This window comes from Podarcis gaigeae (assembly GCF_964106915.1).
Source record: "Podarcis gaigeae genome assembly, chromosome: 15".
In the NCBI taxonomy this organism is placed as follows: Eukaryota; Metazoa; Chordata; class Lepidosauria; order Squamata; family Lacertidae; genus Podarcis; species Podarcis gaigeae.
Genome location: NC_139692.1, coordinates 28,412,071 through 28,429,278, shown reverse-complemented (window position 1 = coordinate 28,429,278; position 17,208 = coordinate 28,412,071). Strand labels below are relative to the sequence as shown.

The window sequence follows — 17,208 nt, the reverse complement described above, 5'->3', positions numbered from 1 at the left end:
ACTATTGTCTGTAATAATCAAGAAAGTGATTAATTCTTTTTGGATGAATTCATCCCCATTATGTAAATAATATAAACACAAAGCAAAGAATATCAGAGAGAACAGCTGCTAAGTATGCAACAAGCTGCTACAGTGCAACTGCATAGCTGATTTCAGATATTGGTGGTAATATCTGTAAAGTACAAAATATATTTTCTAATGATATACAGCAGACAATTGTACTCCAATTAATTCAGACACTCTAAGCAGGATATGGACCCAATAAAATGTGGGGAGGGGAATGTAATTGTTTCAGATCTATATTGGTTGACTACACAATGGAACAAATCAAGAGAAATCACACATTTCACAAAATGAAATGGGGTGGGGCATAAATGCAACTGCTTCAAAGCCATGGTATATTCCAGGCATAGGCAAACTTGGCCCTCCAGATGTTTTGGGACTACCACTGGTCCTGTTAGCTAGGGATCATGGAAATTGTGTCCCAAACATCTGGAGGGCCGAGTTTGCCTATACATGATATATTCTCTCTAGTGATGGTATCCAGAAGTCTAAAGCTCAAAATCAGCTGAGGTGGCCAATGGAAGCTAAGATCAACAGAAAGGACTCTCTCAGGTGTGCTTGAAGGAAGAGGAAGTAAATGGAAGGATCACTGATCTGCAAGGACAAAGATGTGGAAGAAGCTGCATGCACTCTTATATTGTTTCCACCCTTCTCCAAAATAGGAACTGTGTGCAATCTGACTGTTGAGGGGTCAGGCTTATAGCTCAACAAGGACTTGATACCTATCTACCTTAAAATACACAGCTCTTCCAGGCAATATTAATTTCATCCTAGAGTACAAAAAGAACATACTAAAGTGCTCTCAGAACTTACACCTTATTTGAGAAATCCTGAAGAACAGGTGAGGAGCCACAGAATTGGGAAAGGCCAAATTTCCCGTGCTTCAAAAAAGTGAAACGGGGAATCTGGGAAACACCATAATTCAACAAAATATTGTGTATTGGGAGGTTGGAAGAACCTTAATTTACGATACAAAATTGCCAATAATATGCAGAGGCTGATTATTATAATTTATTAAGTGGTTTCTGTGTGCACTGAGCTTCACACACCCTAAGAGAGGTCAAAATAATCTCCCTTTTCACAGATGTAGAGCTGAAGCTGATGATTATTTGCCATCCAGAGCATTCATCGAAGTTTTACAATGTGAACCAAAGGCTTTCTGGTTCACAGGTGTGAGAGGAGTCTGTCTGCCTTTAATTCTTACTGGCCCAACTTATATGAATCATATAAACTTGTAGGTTTCTTCCCTACCCTCTAGTTCACAAGTAACAATTAATAACACTCTTGCAAGAAAACTGGCATTGTGGCAATTTTACGATTCCAGAATGTTTTCTTAGTTCTCCAAAACCTACTGCAACTAAAGCAGAACACTTTTTAACACAAGCAGGGAAACCTTAAGTGTATTTTCTCTGAAGTCCACTAAGCTCAAAAGATACTTATTTTCTAGTAAGCACAGTTAAAATTGCAACTTATGACTTCAATATCCTAATCACACATACTGGACTGTAAATCCCACTAACCACCACAGGAGTACTAAATTTTCACATTTATATCCTGAACACTCTCCTTAAGAGCTGCATTAGTGTCATAAGATAGGATCAAGCTGTACCTGTGGTATCCTTTTCCCAACAAATCCCATGCAAATACAGCAGGGCATAGGGCAGAAAGGTTCAAAGGATTATTTTTTAAGAAAACGCACTGTTTCTTCTTTAAGAGAAACCCTTGCATATTTTAAATGAGGATTGCACACAAGGATAAGCCAAGACTCTCTGAAAGTTAAACTAAGCCCAGCAGAAGTCCGGCTTTTAGCCACATAGAAGGAAGAGGGAAGAAACCAGTGCCTCACTCAGATTCTTGGAATCCTTCTCATATAACACTAAACTATAGTAAACAGGGCACAGTAACAGCAGGACCTGTTTGCCAAGTTTCTCATACTGAAAAAAAATACAGTGGGCCCACCACTTACATGCTATTTATTTACACTATTGCAACCTGTGAGAGTTCCAAGGCCATTGCACAACCCTCCCAGAGCCTGGTAAATGAGGTGGAGGACAAGACCTGCTCCAGACAGGTAGGAATGGTGGGGGGGGGGTCTTGTGGTTCCTGATTTTGCATGATTTTTCCTTTGTGCATGGACCCCAGAGCCCTTACATAGGTGGTGGGTCCACTGTACACAAAAAATCCAATACTGTCATACTGCTTTCTTGAGATTGTAAGTGATCACCAAAAATACTAAAAAAAAAAAAAAATCAACATGCCACATTATATTTCTGAACTTTAGCAAAAACTTTGCAAACAAGTCACTTCTGCTGCTTCATAATGTCTCAACAACAAATCTGAGAAAAACAAGCCAACTTCAAATCTTAGTTTATGAAGCTGGTTTGCTTCAATAAACCATAGCTAGGACTAATCACAGTTTGCCTGGGTTTGGATACAATGCTAAACTGTGGTTAATCAAAGTGAAAAGCTTATCAGTTAGCTCTGTTGGTTAGGGCATGGTGCTGATAACACCAAGGTTGCAGGTTCTATCCCCATACAGGCCACTTGCATATTCCTGCATTGGCTGAGGTTGAACCAAATGACCCTCAGGATCCCTTCCAACTCTCCAATTCTATTATCACAGGTGTTTCAATACTAGAGATGCAACCATGTATCTCACTACAATCATCCACTGAGTTATCCTGGTTTTGTTATGCCATCCAACTACTTGCAATCTGCACTGAGTTCAATTCTCTTACATATCTGATTCCATTAACTAATCTGCAGTGAAGTTCCACCTTATATAGAAATAAAAACAGCAACTACTGTACTAGTTCTTGCTTATGCAAAATCCTGGACACTTACTTGTAAATGAACATGAATGGCATTTGACTTAAGCTCGCCTTTGCTCAAATAGGACTTCCAAACAAGTGTACAAAGAAGTGCAACTTTAGCCATCATATCTTGCTCAATATCCTTGCAAGTGCACAGAAACAAAAAAAATGGTCCCTAGACAAATAATTTGGTGTGCAAAGTCTCAAGAGCCACTCAGTTTTCTAGATGATACTAGGCTGTGTAAAGGCTCTAGTTAATCAAAATGTTTTACTATAGCTTATGTTTGTATGTTTAAGGAAATCAATTACTTTCAAAGAAGAAAATTACTTAAATCAGTCCTTTCTTAATCATTTGAGGCTGCACTCCTACACACATTATCCTGGGGCTTACAACTGAGTAGTCATCCCTAGGATTGTGCTGTAAACCATTCTGATTTAGAATTACGGTAATATTGGATTCTAACCATACAGCCTCTCTCTTTGCTTGGGATTGTTGGTACCACATCATAAATCAAACCTTTCCCCTGCGGAAGGTTTGGCCCATGGGTCCCATTTTTAGACCTTCTTTCTACTGATCTATGATTGCTCATCATTTTTTATTTGAATTGCAATCCATAATTCCCTGTATGGCTTTTGCTTCTTTCCTGGTAGAAAGAGTCCTGCTGGTCCTTCCTACTGTTCTGCTGCTAGGATACATTTGGGTGTCAAGAGGATTTAAACTACTGATAGCTTTTAAAAAGCTTTCAAAGAAAAAGCAAATGTGATCTTGCTCAGGACCTCCGAACGAAAGTCATGACTTATTTGTTCTTGAAGGTTCTATTTACTGCAACCACAACCCTTGGGGCAAAGAGCCAAGGAGACACGACCTCTGGGGTCCTTGCCCTCTTCACAGTAACTGCAGACCTCAATACAGCATTAGGTAGAGGCACAGAGGCAGCAACCAGGGGCACAGTAGGTACAACTCAGCAACACATCACTCCCATGTTGCCAATACCAAAATGGCATAATCTGTAAACTGTTATTAGATGTATTCTTTTGTTAACCTGATATGTGGGCCTCCAATTAAGAAGCAATTTCTGGTAATGGTTATGAGGATTTGTGTTTATCTCAATTTCTGAGCCAATGAACATTTCAAAGACTGACATAATTGGAAAAGAGTTGCTGTTACTCTTACATAACATGAAATGCAGAATTACCTCTATGATGCTAGTAAATGAATGAACTTTTCCTTGATTTTTGGTATTTAAAGCCAGTATCTGAACTGCAAAATTTAATGGGCATGCAAACTATTCTTGATGGCCACAAACTGATGCAGAGCCCCAACCCAGATCTCAACACATCCCAGATCTGGGACACTCTGGCTACTTTCTCTTCAAAGGTTTAGCCCTCAGAGGAAGCTCAGAGCAGTTGTTTTTACAGGCATCAATTACAGCCATCCTACTCACTGGGCCACAAGAGCTTGCTGTGACTATGGGCTCTGCTTCTCCATGATTTTGTGTGTGGGAAGAGGTGTGGACTAAATAAGACGCTGTCATTGTAGATTCATTCTATAACCACAGTTTGAAGGTGCCTTCTGTACATGGCTAATGTGGGAGTGTCATCCATATAAAAGTTCACAACTGGTGTATGGCAGCAGAGTTGGCAGAGGTGTTGGTAAGGTTACATTGTCCTTTGTTGCTACAGCTATTATTTCAACTTTGCTGCTGAGAGTGCACAGAATGATAGCAATGTTATGCATCATTAGCTCTCTCTAGGGGTTTTCAGTATAAAGGAATGATAAAATCACTCTGACTATCAATTTATTAAGTAGATTTAAAGGACAGCTTGTGTTGGCTTTGAATGTCAGTTACTAAAACAAGAGATTTCCATTCAACAACACACATAGAACATGTGCATCTACAATTATTCACAGGCTTGCAAAGCATGAGAATTTCAGAAGAAATCACAAAAGATATTTCCATTTCCATTTCAAAATAAAGGCTGAGTATAAGTATTCATTTCTGAAGAGAAAAGGCAACATCATAGCTTTACATAAGAAGAGCTGTGAATGATCAGGCAAAAGGCTCATCTAATCCAGCATCCTGTTCTCATCATGGTCACAAGACCAGAGTGCAGCACAACTCTACCCATTTGTGATCCCCAGCAACTGGTGTATATAGAGGCATACAACTTCTGATCCTTTTAACAACTATAACAGTAGCCTTGATCCAGCAACTATTTAATTAAGTACATGCACTAGCTGGGAGGGCAAGCTGCATAGTAAAGCAGAAAACTATTTTTTTCCAACTCCGGTAACGAACCAGCAGACTGGAAAAAATTATTACCTTGTGGTGCAAGGGTCTGAACCTGAAGAGCAGCCTACATATAAGCAGCTGTTAGCCTAGCCAGTTTCATTCCTCAGCAACTCTAAAAGGAAAAAAAAAACAACAAGTGTTCTTCAACACCCTGCAGATTAGCAGTGCACCATTCAAACAGGCCCCTGGCTGCTCACCAGCCAATTCTATTTACACAACCAGTTAAGATAATAGGTGTTGTAGTTAAGATCATAGAATCATAAAATTGTAGCACTGGAAGGGACCCCAAGGGTCATCTACTCTGACAAATAAGACAGTTTGTTATGGCGACCGTAACCTAGATTTGCCAATCAGAAGGTCGGCAGTTCGAATCCCCAAGACAGGGTGAGCTCCCGTTGCTCGGTCCCTGCTCCTGCCAACCTAGCAGTTCGAAAGCACATCAAAGTGCACGTAGATAAATAGGTACTGCTCCGGCGGGAAGGTAAACGACGGTTCTGTGGGCTGCTCTGGTTTGCCAGAAGCGGCTTAGTCATTCTGGCCACATGACCCAGAAGCTGTACGCCAGCTCCCTCGGCCAATAAAGCGAGATGAGTGTCACAACCCCAGGGTCGGTCACGACTGGGCCTAATGGCCAGGGTCCCTTTACCTTTAACCTTGATTTAAAGTGTCATTTGGCACCTAGCTTATATATCTGAGTTTCTAACACTGACTTCAGTGTACAGTGGTATCTCGGATTACAGATGCTTCAGGTTACAGACTCTGCAAACCCAGAAATAGTACCTCGGGTTAAGAACTTTGCTTCAGGATGAGAACAGAAATCACATGACAGTGGTGCGGCGGCAGCAGGAGGCCCCATTAGCTAACGTGGTACCTCAGGTTAAGAACAGTTTCAGGTCAAGAACGGACCTCTGGAACAAATTAAGTTCTTAACCCGAGGTACCACTGTACTTTCCCTTCCTATAAAAGCTAGAGACAGGGAACTTGCATAGGCTGAAAGTATAGTAGGCTATGAGGTTAGGATGAAAGATAGAAACAAACACACACTTTGTTGAGCAGTCTTCCAATCAAAACTGGTTTACTGTAGCAGTGAACTGCCACTTAATTCATTTAAACTACTTTGACCAGGAAAAAGGCATATTTCAATACACTTGTGTACATATGCTTATGGCACAATAAGAACTTGAATTTGATATCTGCCAATGCTAATAAAAACCTGAAGTATACTTGGAATGTTGTAGTTTGTAGTCAAAATATACTAAAAATTGAATTTTCTTTTTACCTTCAGATTGTTCCAATAGGTTCAAATAAAAAAGCATGTCCCCTATTCAAGCAAATTAAGTAAAGTTCAAAATCTATTTCTATGCTGTTTGCTTAGAATTTTGGTATATTATTTGCTTAGAATTATGATATATTATTTGCTTAGAATTATGATATATAATTTGCTACTTGCAATAAACTGCTCACTCTCATTGTCTACCATTACTATACATCACTGTGGAAAGCCATTAACTTTAGCAGTTAACTCTTGTGTTGCTTTAGAACCTTTGCAAGTATACTTGACTCCATTGAAATGAATGTGATGTACTCACACTCCCATAGCACTTAATATTGGTGAGCTTTTTAGTTACTATCCCTATTTTTAAGTACTTTCATTGTTAATAACAAATAAGATTTCTGACTAAGTAGTGCTTCAGCAAGGCTGCAATTCTAAATTTATTTAGAAATCCCACTGAAAGCAACCATGGGTTACTTACTTCTGAATGAGCATAGTTAATATTTTATTGTAAAAAGGACATAAAGTGGATACAGAAAGTAAAGCATAAGAGTTAAGTGAATTCTATTCCTTATCTCAAAAGGAATTGTCACATAGCCTTAGCTCCATCCAATGTGTTAATACTTCAGACATTTCCAAAACTGAATCTAGCAGGAGGTTTGGTCATTTCAGACATGGGCCAGAGAAAAGCAGTGTAAGACAGAAAATCTTAACAGGTTCCACTTCAACTGATGATCAACAATGTAAGAAGAACCCTGCTGGATCAGACCAGTGGCCCATCTAGTCCAGCATCCTGTTCTCACAGAGGCCAACCAGATTCCTGTTGGGTGTGTTCAGTTCAATCTCGAGCAAAAGCAAGTATTTGACTACTTATAATACAGAGCATATTGCTCATGAAAAATTGTTTAACATTGAACAAATCAAAGTCATTGTGGAACTTAAGTGTTTTAGGCTGCAATCCAAACAATAGCTAAAGAGAGACAGAGGTTAACAGTCTGGCAAAGCTACCACTGTATCTGCAGCACACCGGTCAGGGCAGATCAAGTCCAATGCCATCATTTGACTGGGTTACAGTGAACCCTGAACCAGCTAAGTCCCTCCTACTCACCCAGAATGCCCAGCCTGGAGTTTTTTTTGTAAACTGCTGCCAGCAGGCATCCCACCAGAAGTATTTCTGCCCATGCAAGTGTTTGGCAGGTGAAACAGGAAGTTCTGCACCAGCAGAGGCTGGCAGGGATTGGGAAAGGACACCTCCACTGAATCCAAACCCACTCCACAGCCCACAGCAAAAGAACTTTGGACCACAGCCTTACTTTTGTATTGTTTTCTCTTTCAAGTATTGCTTTTGAATATTTATTATTGTAAATTGCTTAAGGATGGATGCCTTTGACAGAGTGAACTAAGTTATTAATATAATGTTAATACAATTTACTAACTAAACTACACAGGAAAGATAGCACAGCAAGATGCCTAAATGCCTTCAAGGTTTCTCATAATACACAACTCTTGTCAGCACCCGAGTGACTCAATAAAAGTACAGCTACACAATCCAAGAAGAAATACGGTGGTACCTCTGGTTATGAACTTCATTCGTTCCAGAGGTCCGTTCTTAACCTTGAAACCGTTCTTAACCTAAGGTATCACTTTAGCTAATGGGGCCTCCCGCTGCCGCCACACCACCCGAGTACAATTTCTGTTCTCATCCAGGGTAAAGTTCTTAACCCAAGGTACTACTTCCAGATTAGCAGAGTCTGTAACCTGAATTGTTTGTAACCCGAGGTACCGCTGTACTAACAAGGAACTCAAAGTCTGTTTGAAAAGTATTTATTCACACCACCTGGAAAAGAAAATATCACTCAAACTACCAACTATACAGAAGGTAATAATTAATGTAATTCTAGTGCTGCATTAACATTTTTTAAAGGTCCCAGGTGCTGGACTCCCAAATGTCTTTCCCATGGATAATGTTATTATATCTTTTCCTCTCATGTGGGCAGAATTGGCAATAAACTACTTTCTTTGGGGGGGGGGCTGAGGAGCCACAGAAACTTAATATTTTCTCCCCCAAACAGGTAAAAAGAGGAAGCAATGTCCACATTTGTTTGAAACAAAGAAAAACTTGGCATAGCCTAGAATAAATAAAGGTGTGTAGATTAAACACTATGAGAAACAAAACAAAAAGAAAGCCTGTTTAGAAAGCAATGGAACTGTTCGTTGATTCAGTAACAAAACATGCCGATTTCTACTGAAGATTATACTGGGAATCTGAGATTTCTTTATTTTCACCTTCAAAAGAACAAAGGCTATGGAGAGATTCCTAAAGTGAACTGGTTAAGGTGGCATTTCATTATAAACACATACTGAGCACACAATGAGAAGCAAATACAAGGAAGGGCACAGGCATGTGTTTTTGCAGACTCTATCCACTGCGGCACCCACCACCACACACACAATTTGGGAAGTACTTGCTCCCTGTCATGATACAAGCCAAGATCACAATGTGCATGTTTTAGGGCTGCCCCTGCACACTCTAGAATAACTTCTCATTCTCTCCCAATGACTGAACCCTGCCTTGTGGGGCCTAGGACAACTCCCTTAGCTGCACTTTTTAAAAGATTTCACAGTAGTTCCCACAGCAGGCTACTGGCTGGATGTCCTTTTAATTTAAAGCAATGTCTCCTAGTTTGGAGCCTGACAGCTCTCAAGGGGCCCTTGTGAAACCTAAAGCACCCCATAGCAGTAACATCACTTTCCACAACTCATAAAGAGGTCTGCCCTCAGAAACTAACAGGTCAAGCTTTCATCCACACTCACACCTCCACAGGTTCTGAGAACACAGTCCAGCACGAATCCACTACAACCCACGAATCCACTACAATCCTCATCCCACTAGCTACGTTATATGAACAGCTCTAGAAAAAAGCAAGAGTCTTTTGGCAACTTAAAAGACTAACGAATATAGCATGGCATAAACTTTTGTGAACATAATCTTGAATCACATATAAATATAACACACATTTGGTGTGGGGGGATTTCCTCTGGAAACACTTCTAGAAAGGATGTCTAAACACAATTCTAGATATGTCTACTCATTGGGGCTTACCTCCAGGTAAGTGGATACAGGATTGCAATCCTAATTTCACTTGCACCTGGGAGTAGGTCTACGTCTGAGTAGATCTGTATAGGATTATGCTGTCAATGTACCTTAATAGATTCCCTTAGTATAAGAAGCAACTCTGGCCTTCGGGGAAACACATGGAAGCATCCCAGGTTTCCCCTAACCCAAGACACCCCATTGAAACTGACCCAAGTCAATGGGTCGGGGACAAGAAGGAGAGAAATGGATGCTTTTAGGCATGTGAGAGTGAAGGAGGTTAAGTAGTGGTTAGCAGACTGAACTCCAGGCATACACAGCCAAATCCAACTGTATTTACTGAGTACGTATGAAAGGGCTTGCTGAATGGCACACAATGGGATTGCACAAACACAATCTGATGCACCTATTTGGAAGTAAGCTAGATTGAACATTTTAGAACTTCCAAATAAAAATAATGTCTGGGGTGCATCTGGATCTCCATGTGGAGTTCCATGAGACATATTATCAACTGGGTGCCAGGAACACCAACTGAGGGGCATTTGGAGAGCAGCCGCTCCCACACCCCCAAGCACAGATCCCGACAGGCTGGCCATCCCAACCCCCAAAAGACTTCCCCCTCTACAGAGATCCTTCAAGCTAGATGCACAGGCGGACCTCCACGGAGCCCGTTAAGCCGGAGGGCAACCTGCACCGAGCTGGAGCTGCCATGCAGGTGGCACAACATCCCAGCTCCACCGCCAAGCCTGTGCACGTTTGCTTGGGAGCAAGCCCCACTTGCACTCAAGGAGGAGCTTGCACCCAAGGAGGAGCTTGCACCCAAGGCACCATGTGCGCGCGCACACACACACACACGCACGCACACACATATAAAGAGGGCTGTATGGCCGGACAGCCCCACTCTGGGACCCCAGGAACGAGTCTCCCCTTCCCCCGCCCGTGGGAAACACACAGAACGAAGCTAGCCTAGCCCAACCCTGCAATCGCCTCCGCCGTGCAGCTGCACCCCTCGGCCCCACAGCGCGGCGCCCTTCCCGGACACGAGGCCCCACAGAGCCAGATCTGTAGAATACACCTCCTTGTTCAATTGGGGGGGGGGGCGATTAAAGATGTTTGATTCTTCCAGGGAATGGAAGAATCCCTCCGGCGAGCGTGCCCCGGATCGCAGCGCTGCACGCCGGCTCCAGAGCAAAGCTCCTCCAGCGCGGCTGTCTCTCTCTCTCAGGTAAGCGCCCCCTGGATCGGAGCCCTGCTGCAACAACGGCGGTGCACGCTGCCTGGGGAGGGAGCCCCGCTGGCGTGCATGGCGGGTGGGGGTAGCTGCTCTCAGGTGAGCGTGGCCCGGATGGCGGACCCCCACCCTCGGCGTGTAGGCGCGCTTACCTCCTGCTCGAGGGGAGAGCAAGGGGCGGCGGCGCCTCCCAGCCCCTTCCCGCCCACAGCAGCGGCGGCGGCGCTGCCCTTCGCGGCGGCTCCTCTTCCTCCTGCCCGCTCGGCCGTCTCTCGCTGGAGGACCCGGCGGTGGTGGTCTTCCTCCGCCGCCGCCGCCTGCTCCTCCTCTTCAGCGGCCCCGGCGCGTCCTGGGGGCGTCCGCCTGGAGGGGGCATCCCGCGCCGGCCTCGCCTCGCCTCATCGTCCTCCGGGAGACCCCCGACTCCCTACCCAGAGGCGGGGAGGGGAGAAGGTAAGCCCCCCCCCCGCACACAACAAAAGCCTGAGGTGGGTGGGGGGGAGATAAAGGGAGGGGCGAATTTTTTTCAAAAAATTAACCGTTTGAGGAGGGGGGGGAGGGACGAAGCGCCGCCTCTTTATTTCTGAGGAGAAACGGAATGAAAGCTGAGGTAGGTGGCGGAGAGGATGGAGGCGCCGCTTCCCCTCCGCTCTTCTTCTCCTCAGCGCCCCTTCCTCTCTCCCTTCCCGCCGCTCTGTCGGCGCCTCAGCTCAAAAAGTGGAGAGGCCGACTGAGAGGCCCCGCGCCACGACCACACCGGCTCCGCACTGGGGAAGGGTCGGCGGCGGCTGCCCGCGAGGGAGAATGAGAGGAGGAGGCGAGGAGCCGCAGCCAGGAAGGCGCAAGGCCCATGCGCGCCGCTCAAGCCACGCCCCCTTCTCTCGCTCGCTCGCTCGGAAGGTGGGGGAGAAAGGGGGCGACGGGAGTTCGGAGTGGGGCGGGGGAGGGGAGAGGAGCTCCTCCTTCTGCATTGAGCGCCCTGGGGGTGGGAGGATAAGTTCAATGTGCCGTGTTGGGAAGGGGGAGGGCTCAGGGCAGAATACCTGGGGGAGGGCGTGGGCAGAAGGCGGGTCTCCCTCTCTGGGCGGGATGCGCGAGGTCCCCAGGGGGTTGCGCTCCGATCCCAGCTTGCAAAAGGGGTAGCTGGCCTCGTCTGGCGCTGTTGGTTTTTCTTGCAGCAGTTATAAAAGAAGAAGAAAAAGCAGTGAAATAATCGTAGAGTTGGAAGTGTCCCTGAGGGTCATCCAGCCCACCCCATTGTAGCATTCGAACCCGCGACCCAAAGTCTCATGCTCTACCGACGCAGTTGCTTATGTCATGCTGCCTTAAGTCTTCCTTCTTTGGAGGAAGTCATATGCTTTAAATGTCCGTTTTAATTGTATGCTGTGGATCTTGATTTGGACGGAGAACAGTGGCAACACACAAATTCCCCATTCCCTTAAATTAGGCAGCTGAAATGAAGAAAACCTGGGCTGACCCAGAGTGGGCTTTAGTGACAAAGGATTGTGAGCTTCAAGCAGATTTGGTACTGAAAACACATCCCAGACTCAGAGTGTGCTCAAGGGTACCCAGTTCTCTCATTGTTTGTCTTTTACAAGCTGGCTCAGGTTGGCAAATCTTGGGGTTCTGTAGGTTCTACAAACCCAAAGTGTACCTACCCCAGCTATATCTTCTTAAGCTGGGAATGAGCCCTGCAGGACTTGATAAGGCTTATTTTTGAAGAGGTGTGCATGGGGTTATGCTGTATTTTATGCTATTATAACAACTAGATAGAAAACATGAGCCCCTCTGCTCACAATCTGAAAATCAGCAACACAGAAAAAGCAACAAAGAGATATTGTGGCACCTTAAAGACTTAGCACAAAACTAGTTCACGAAAGCTTATGGCCTAGTAAACGTCGTTAAGGTTTTTTGATGCCACAACTTAGACTCTGCTGTGTTTTGTTTTGTTTTGTTTGCAACAGACTAACACAAAGACCACTCTGGCTTCCTGCTTGGGGGGGGGGGGTCATTCACAGTGTGGTACAATACCTTATTTGACCCACAAAGGCTGTGTATACATTGTTGGCTTAAAAGGCATCTAGGACTAGATTGTTGGTTTTTTCCCCTGCATTTGGACTGAAGCTGGTTTGGGGGAAAATGCATTGGAAAGCAGCATTTCGTAAGGAAGTCCAGAACAGACATCGATTGTGACCAAAGTGCGTACACGTGATTAGTTGTGATTCCTGCATTGCAGGGGGGTTGGCCTGGTGACCTTTATGGTTGCGTACAACTCTAGTTCTATGATTCACCACTTCCCAAACCAGAGGTAGGAGGAGCACACTGGAAGTAGAGTATAGGGGAATGTGTACAAAGCCAACGTCACCTGTAAATTTCGAAACATGACACAAAAAGAGGAGAGCTAGAGGGAATGGGTGGGGCTTTGCAGAAGGTGAGAAAGAATGAAAGAAAGGAAAAAATGACAGTGTCATCTTATGTGTGCTAACGTGAAAGCAGGTCCCACTCTGTGTATAAATGGGGCTTACTCCCAGAACAATTTGTGTGTGGGAATAAGTCCCTTTGAATTCAGCTCGATTTGCTTCTGAGTAGGCATGGTTAGGATTGCCCTGTAATGCTGAAATCCTATGTGCACTTACTACAGAGTCCGTTCTGGAGGACTTAATGGGACTTCTGGCCCATAGCACTTCAGATTGCAGATGGGAGTTTGCAGGACTGAATGCTTTCACACACACACACACACACACACACACACACAGAGTACCTAGAAAACTAGCAGGTCAGGGCTAGAACCTACTTACATAATGTGCCAGTTTCCTGTGTACATGGAAGTGGTTTTGTATAAGATGCTTTGGAAGTCCAAGGGTCAGTGGAACATCCTGCCTAATTATTTTAAAGAGTGGTCCCAGCCTAACAAGCTGTTGTTGTGCTGGGGCCTCAGTATCTAACTTTTTACTTAGGTTAACAGGAAATAGAAATGCTTTAAAAATACTTTCACATTATTTTTATTCTTTTGCAATTGAAAGACTGTACATACACAAACCCCTTACTACAGCCATCTCCATAAAGCCTCTGATATTTTGCCATGTGGCCACATCCACATTATACATTTAAAGCACATGAAGCACATAAAGCAAATCCTGGGAACCTTGTGACATGGAATGACGGCCTGTGAGCAGCCACTATTCAGTATAACTTGGGAGGGGGGGTCTCCTATTATATTTGAAGGCCTACCTTCTCCTTGAGCAACTCTTTCAACCCAGCACAGAAGAGTAATCTGGAGAGGTACAGTCAGGTGGGAAGGAGTCATCAGGCAACCACAGCACATTTATAGCTTGGAAGTGTATGTGGCTTGGCTGAGTCAACGGTGAGTTTCATGCATGGGTGTGTGAGCTGGGCTGAGCATATTGGGCTGTTCCAGTTACTGCAGCCTAAAGCTATTTCTTCACATTGCCTTGCATCATAGTGTTTTCAGTTCTAATATGCAGGATTCAGAAGTTGGTTGGGGCAGGGTGGGGCGTTCAGGATAGTTATTCCTAATTATTTTTATTTCTTTAAATAGATATTTTTAAAAACACAAAATTTAAATATGGTGTTGGGGAGATAAAAACAAAATACATAAAATGTAACGTTAAAGAAAAAATACATTAAATCCACCTGTAAAACCTGCATGAGCAAGCCCAACCATGCGACATGAGAAATATTGGTGGGGTAAAAAATCTTCAGGAGGCACTTTAAAAAGCAATTTTTTGTGCCATCATAATTTCCTGGGAGGGGGAATATTATTACGTACATAAATAAGATATTCTAGTACACCTGAGTCACATTCCCTTGTGGACTTGGGACATTAAAAGGTCACTGTGTTTGTGTATAAAAGGAACTCTTCCCCCACAAACTTTATTGTTGTTGTTGTTATCCATCTGCCTCGAGAGACAATAGTGTGTGCTTCCAGAGGTGAAGTCAAACCACTGCATTAACAGCACCGAAGTGACCTCCCTAGGGCATAAGCCTGGTCACTATGTATGGAGGTTCTGGACTGCCCAGACGACAATATTGCCTCGCTGAGATAGTCCATAGGAAAGCAGATAAATGCATTTGTCACTAGATTGGCTTCAGGAGTTGTCAGAGGGAGGCATACAAGGCACCATTCAACAGTCTTAGAGACACCACTCCAAATTTGTGTAGGGTTCACTCCTTAGCCTTTTCTTCTCCTGCATCCTACAAGGCAGCAGAAGTTTAGGATCAGAGTTTTCCTTCTCCTACATGGCCTATTTTCCCAGGTTGAAGAGCCACATCTGCCCCTCAGTTTCCTCTACATGCAGGAACTGCCTTCTTGGACCATTGGACCCTTTATTGGCCTCAATCCACTGGAGATTGTCTTTGCATGCAGGGAAAGCCCCTAACTCACCAAGGGTTTGAGACCCATTGGCTACCATCACCTGGTTTTGCCAGCCAGTTGAAGCTGTTCCCAGGTTGTGGCTGCTGTTGCACACTGACAGCTTCTAGGAGCCACGGGTGAGAGCTGAGTGCAGGGTGGGAACCAAAGGTGGACAAGAAGGAGCACCTCACCCCCTACACCACACACCCTACAAACACGGCCTTTGTAAATATGATCAGTCAGCTTAAGAAAGGATACCTTGACCTTGTCAGGAGCTGCCTACATGCTCTTTCCACCTGAGTTGCCCCTTGACTGTAAAAAAAAAAAGCATAAAGTAAAATAAGATAGGGGATTGCTATCCCATCATTACCCATTTTGTAAACCCTATTGCAAGCATTCTTAATAATAATAATAATAATAAATTTTATTTATACCCCGCCCTCCCCAGCCAAGGCCAGGCTCAGGGCGGCTTAAGAAGGCCTGATATGGTAGTAGGATATTATATGTGACTATATGGGAAGTTAAGCTGCCACGTAAAGGATAACACATTTTAGTGAGAAATAAAACTGGACTATGGCTCAGCAAAATATTTTCCAAGAACAAAGGAATTCTTAGCACTTGAAGACCTTGCAATGCATCCTTTTGAAATTTATTTCCTTTTCCCATTAAATATTTTTAGTGCTGTTCCCCTGCTGAATTACTGGGAGCAGCCTCTGTTCCCAGAATGGCTCTAAATCAACTTGAACTCGACTTAGGTCCTTGCCTTTGCGTCACTATGTGAGATCAGCCTCGGATCAATAAGTTGCTGCCTGTGCCTTTCATGAATTATGGAATCATTGATCATAGATAATTCAGTAGTTTTGGTCGCAATTGCAATTAAACATTAATATGTCACAAATCCCTCTTGCACTTGATCGTGCAATCGTAACACTTTAATTGTTAAAAGAAAGTTACGCTCTTCTCTCAGATGTTGGGAGAATGCCACTACAGAGACTAACAATGTCTTAAAGATGCTGCACTCAGCAGCTGCTCCTAAGAAACAGATCACCAAAGCATCACCAATCTTTGTTGTGAACAACAGGAAGGAATCAACATTGGTTTTGGATGTTATATTTCACTGACCCAACTGTGACTGCAGCAGTGTTCGGAACTCCCATTGTTCTATGCACATTTTGCAATAGGGAATTTCATCAGTGTGAGCAGTTTCTGAGCTCTGAGCACAGTACTGCGCCTAAGATTTCAGATTAAAACTGTAGAGTGGAAGGAAAGGAGGACCTTTTTCTGCCTCCCCACTTCCAGCTACTCTCTGAAGACTGGAGAAGAGACCCTCTTAAGAATATTAGCATGGTAGGCAAGGGAAGGACTAGACCCTGTGAAAAATGAACATAATATTTTAGATGCACTTCATTCATTTTCAGCTTTGTATTCTTGTTATTTAAAAAGTGCATCTAGATATTCTGTTGTTGCACCAATAAGCTAGGTTTAAGGTGCCATTTAGCTCCTAGCTTTCATATCTCAGTTTCTAACACTGGACTGTAGGGTAGGTACATTTTCATACTGTACAGAATCCTGGAGACACGAATAAGGCAGAGAGCTGAATGTAACCAAAATGCAGAAAAAGCAACCTATGGGGTTTTGGAAATCCTAAACAAACAACTAGGATGAAGTCCAGCTTACATCAGTAGGACTTACCTCCAAGTACCTTGTTGCTCCTTGCCCTGAGTAGTAGAGCTGTGTGCAGAATGCCTTCCGCATTCTGTTTTATGTTCACCCCAACAAAGCCCACCCCCACCGCTACTCTCCGGCAGCAGACTCTGCAAATAGGTCAGCCATATTTCTGGGGAAGATGTACACAAGGGAGGCTTGTAATAGATGAGTGCTAATCTATTTTTTGCTGTTCTAACAAAGAGAAATGCTGAATCCAATTCCAAAAACACTGTGTGACCAAGAAAACATTAGAAAAATTAGGAAGGGGTGCATGTGAAACATTTCGAAAAGAGCAGTTCCCTTAAAGCTAACACATTAGGAAATGTGTATGCAGACATTCATCCTGCACTGTTTCAGG

The 17,208-nt window shown here is 43.9% G+C and overlaps 1 protein-coding gene and 1 long non-coding RNA gene across 6 annotated transcripts in view; one reads left to right on the top strand and one right to left on the bottom strand.

Moving 5' to 3' along the window:
* ARHGAP32 (Rho GTPase activating protein 32) overlaps positions 1 to 17,208 on the bottom strand; it is a 204,860-nt gene that overhangs the window by 187,132 nt on the left and 520 nt on the right. For 4 of the 5 annotated variants that reach the window (XM_083714264.1, XM_083714267.1, XM_083714265.1 and 1 more), the window contains exon 2: positions 10,921 to 15,455. In XM_083714264.1, the coding sequence (XP_083570390.1) occupies positions 10,921 to 11,144 (224 nt within the window). In that variant the 5' untranslated portion in view covers positions 11,145 to 15,455. Of the gene's footprint in view, positions 1 to 5,200; positions 5,221 to 10,920; positions 15,456 to 17,208 lie in introns of those variants that run through there. The other variant, XM_083714270.1, reaches the window with a different exon arrangement.
* The window catches only part of LOC310832755, a 119,956-nt gene continuing 108,352 nt past the window's right edge, over positions 5,605 to 17,208 (top strand). Inside the window, exon 1 of the long non-coding RNA XR_014558410.1 lies at positions 5,605 to 5,806. This is a non-coding gene — a long non-coding RNA (uncharacterized lncRNA). The remainder of the gene's footprint in view (positions 5,807 to 17,208) is intronic.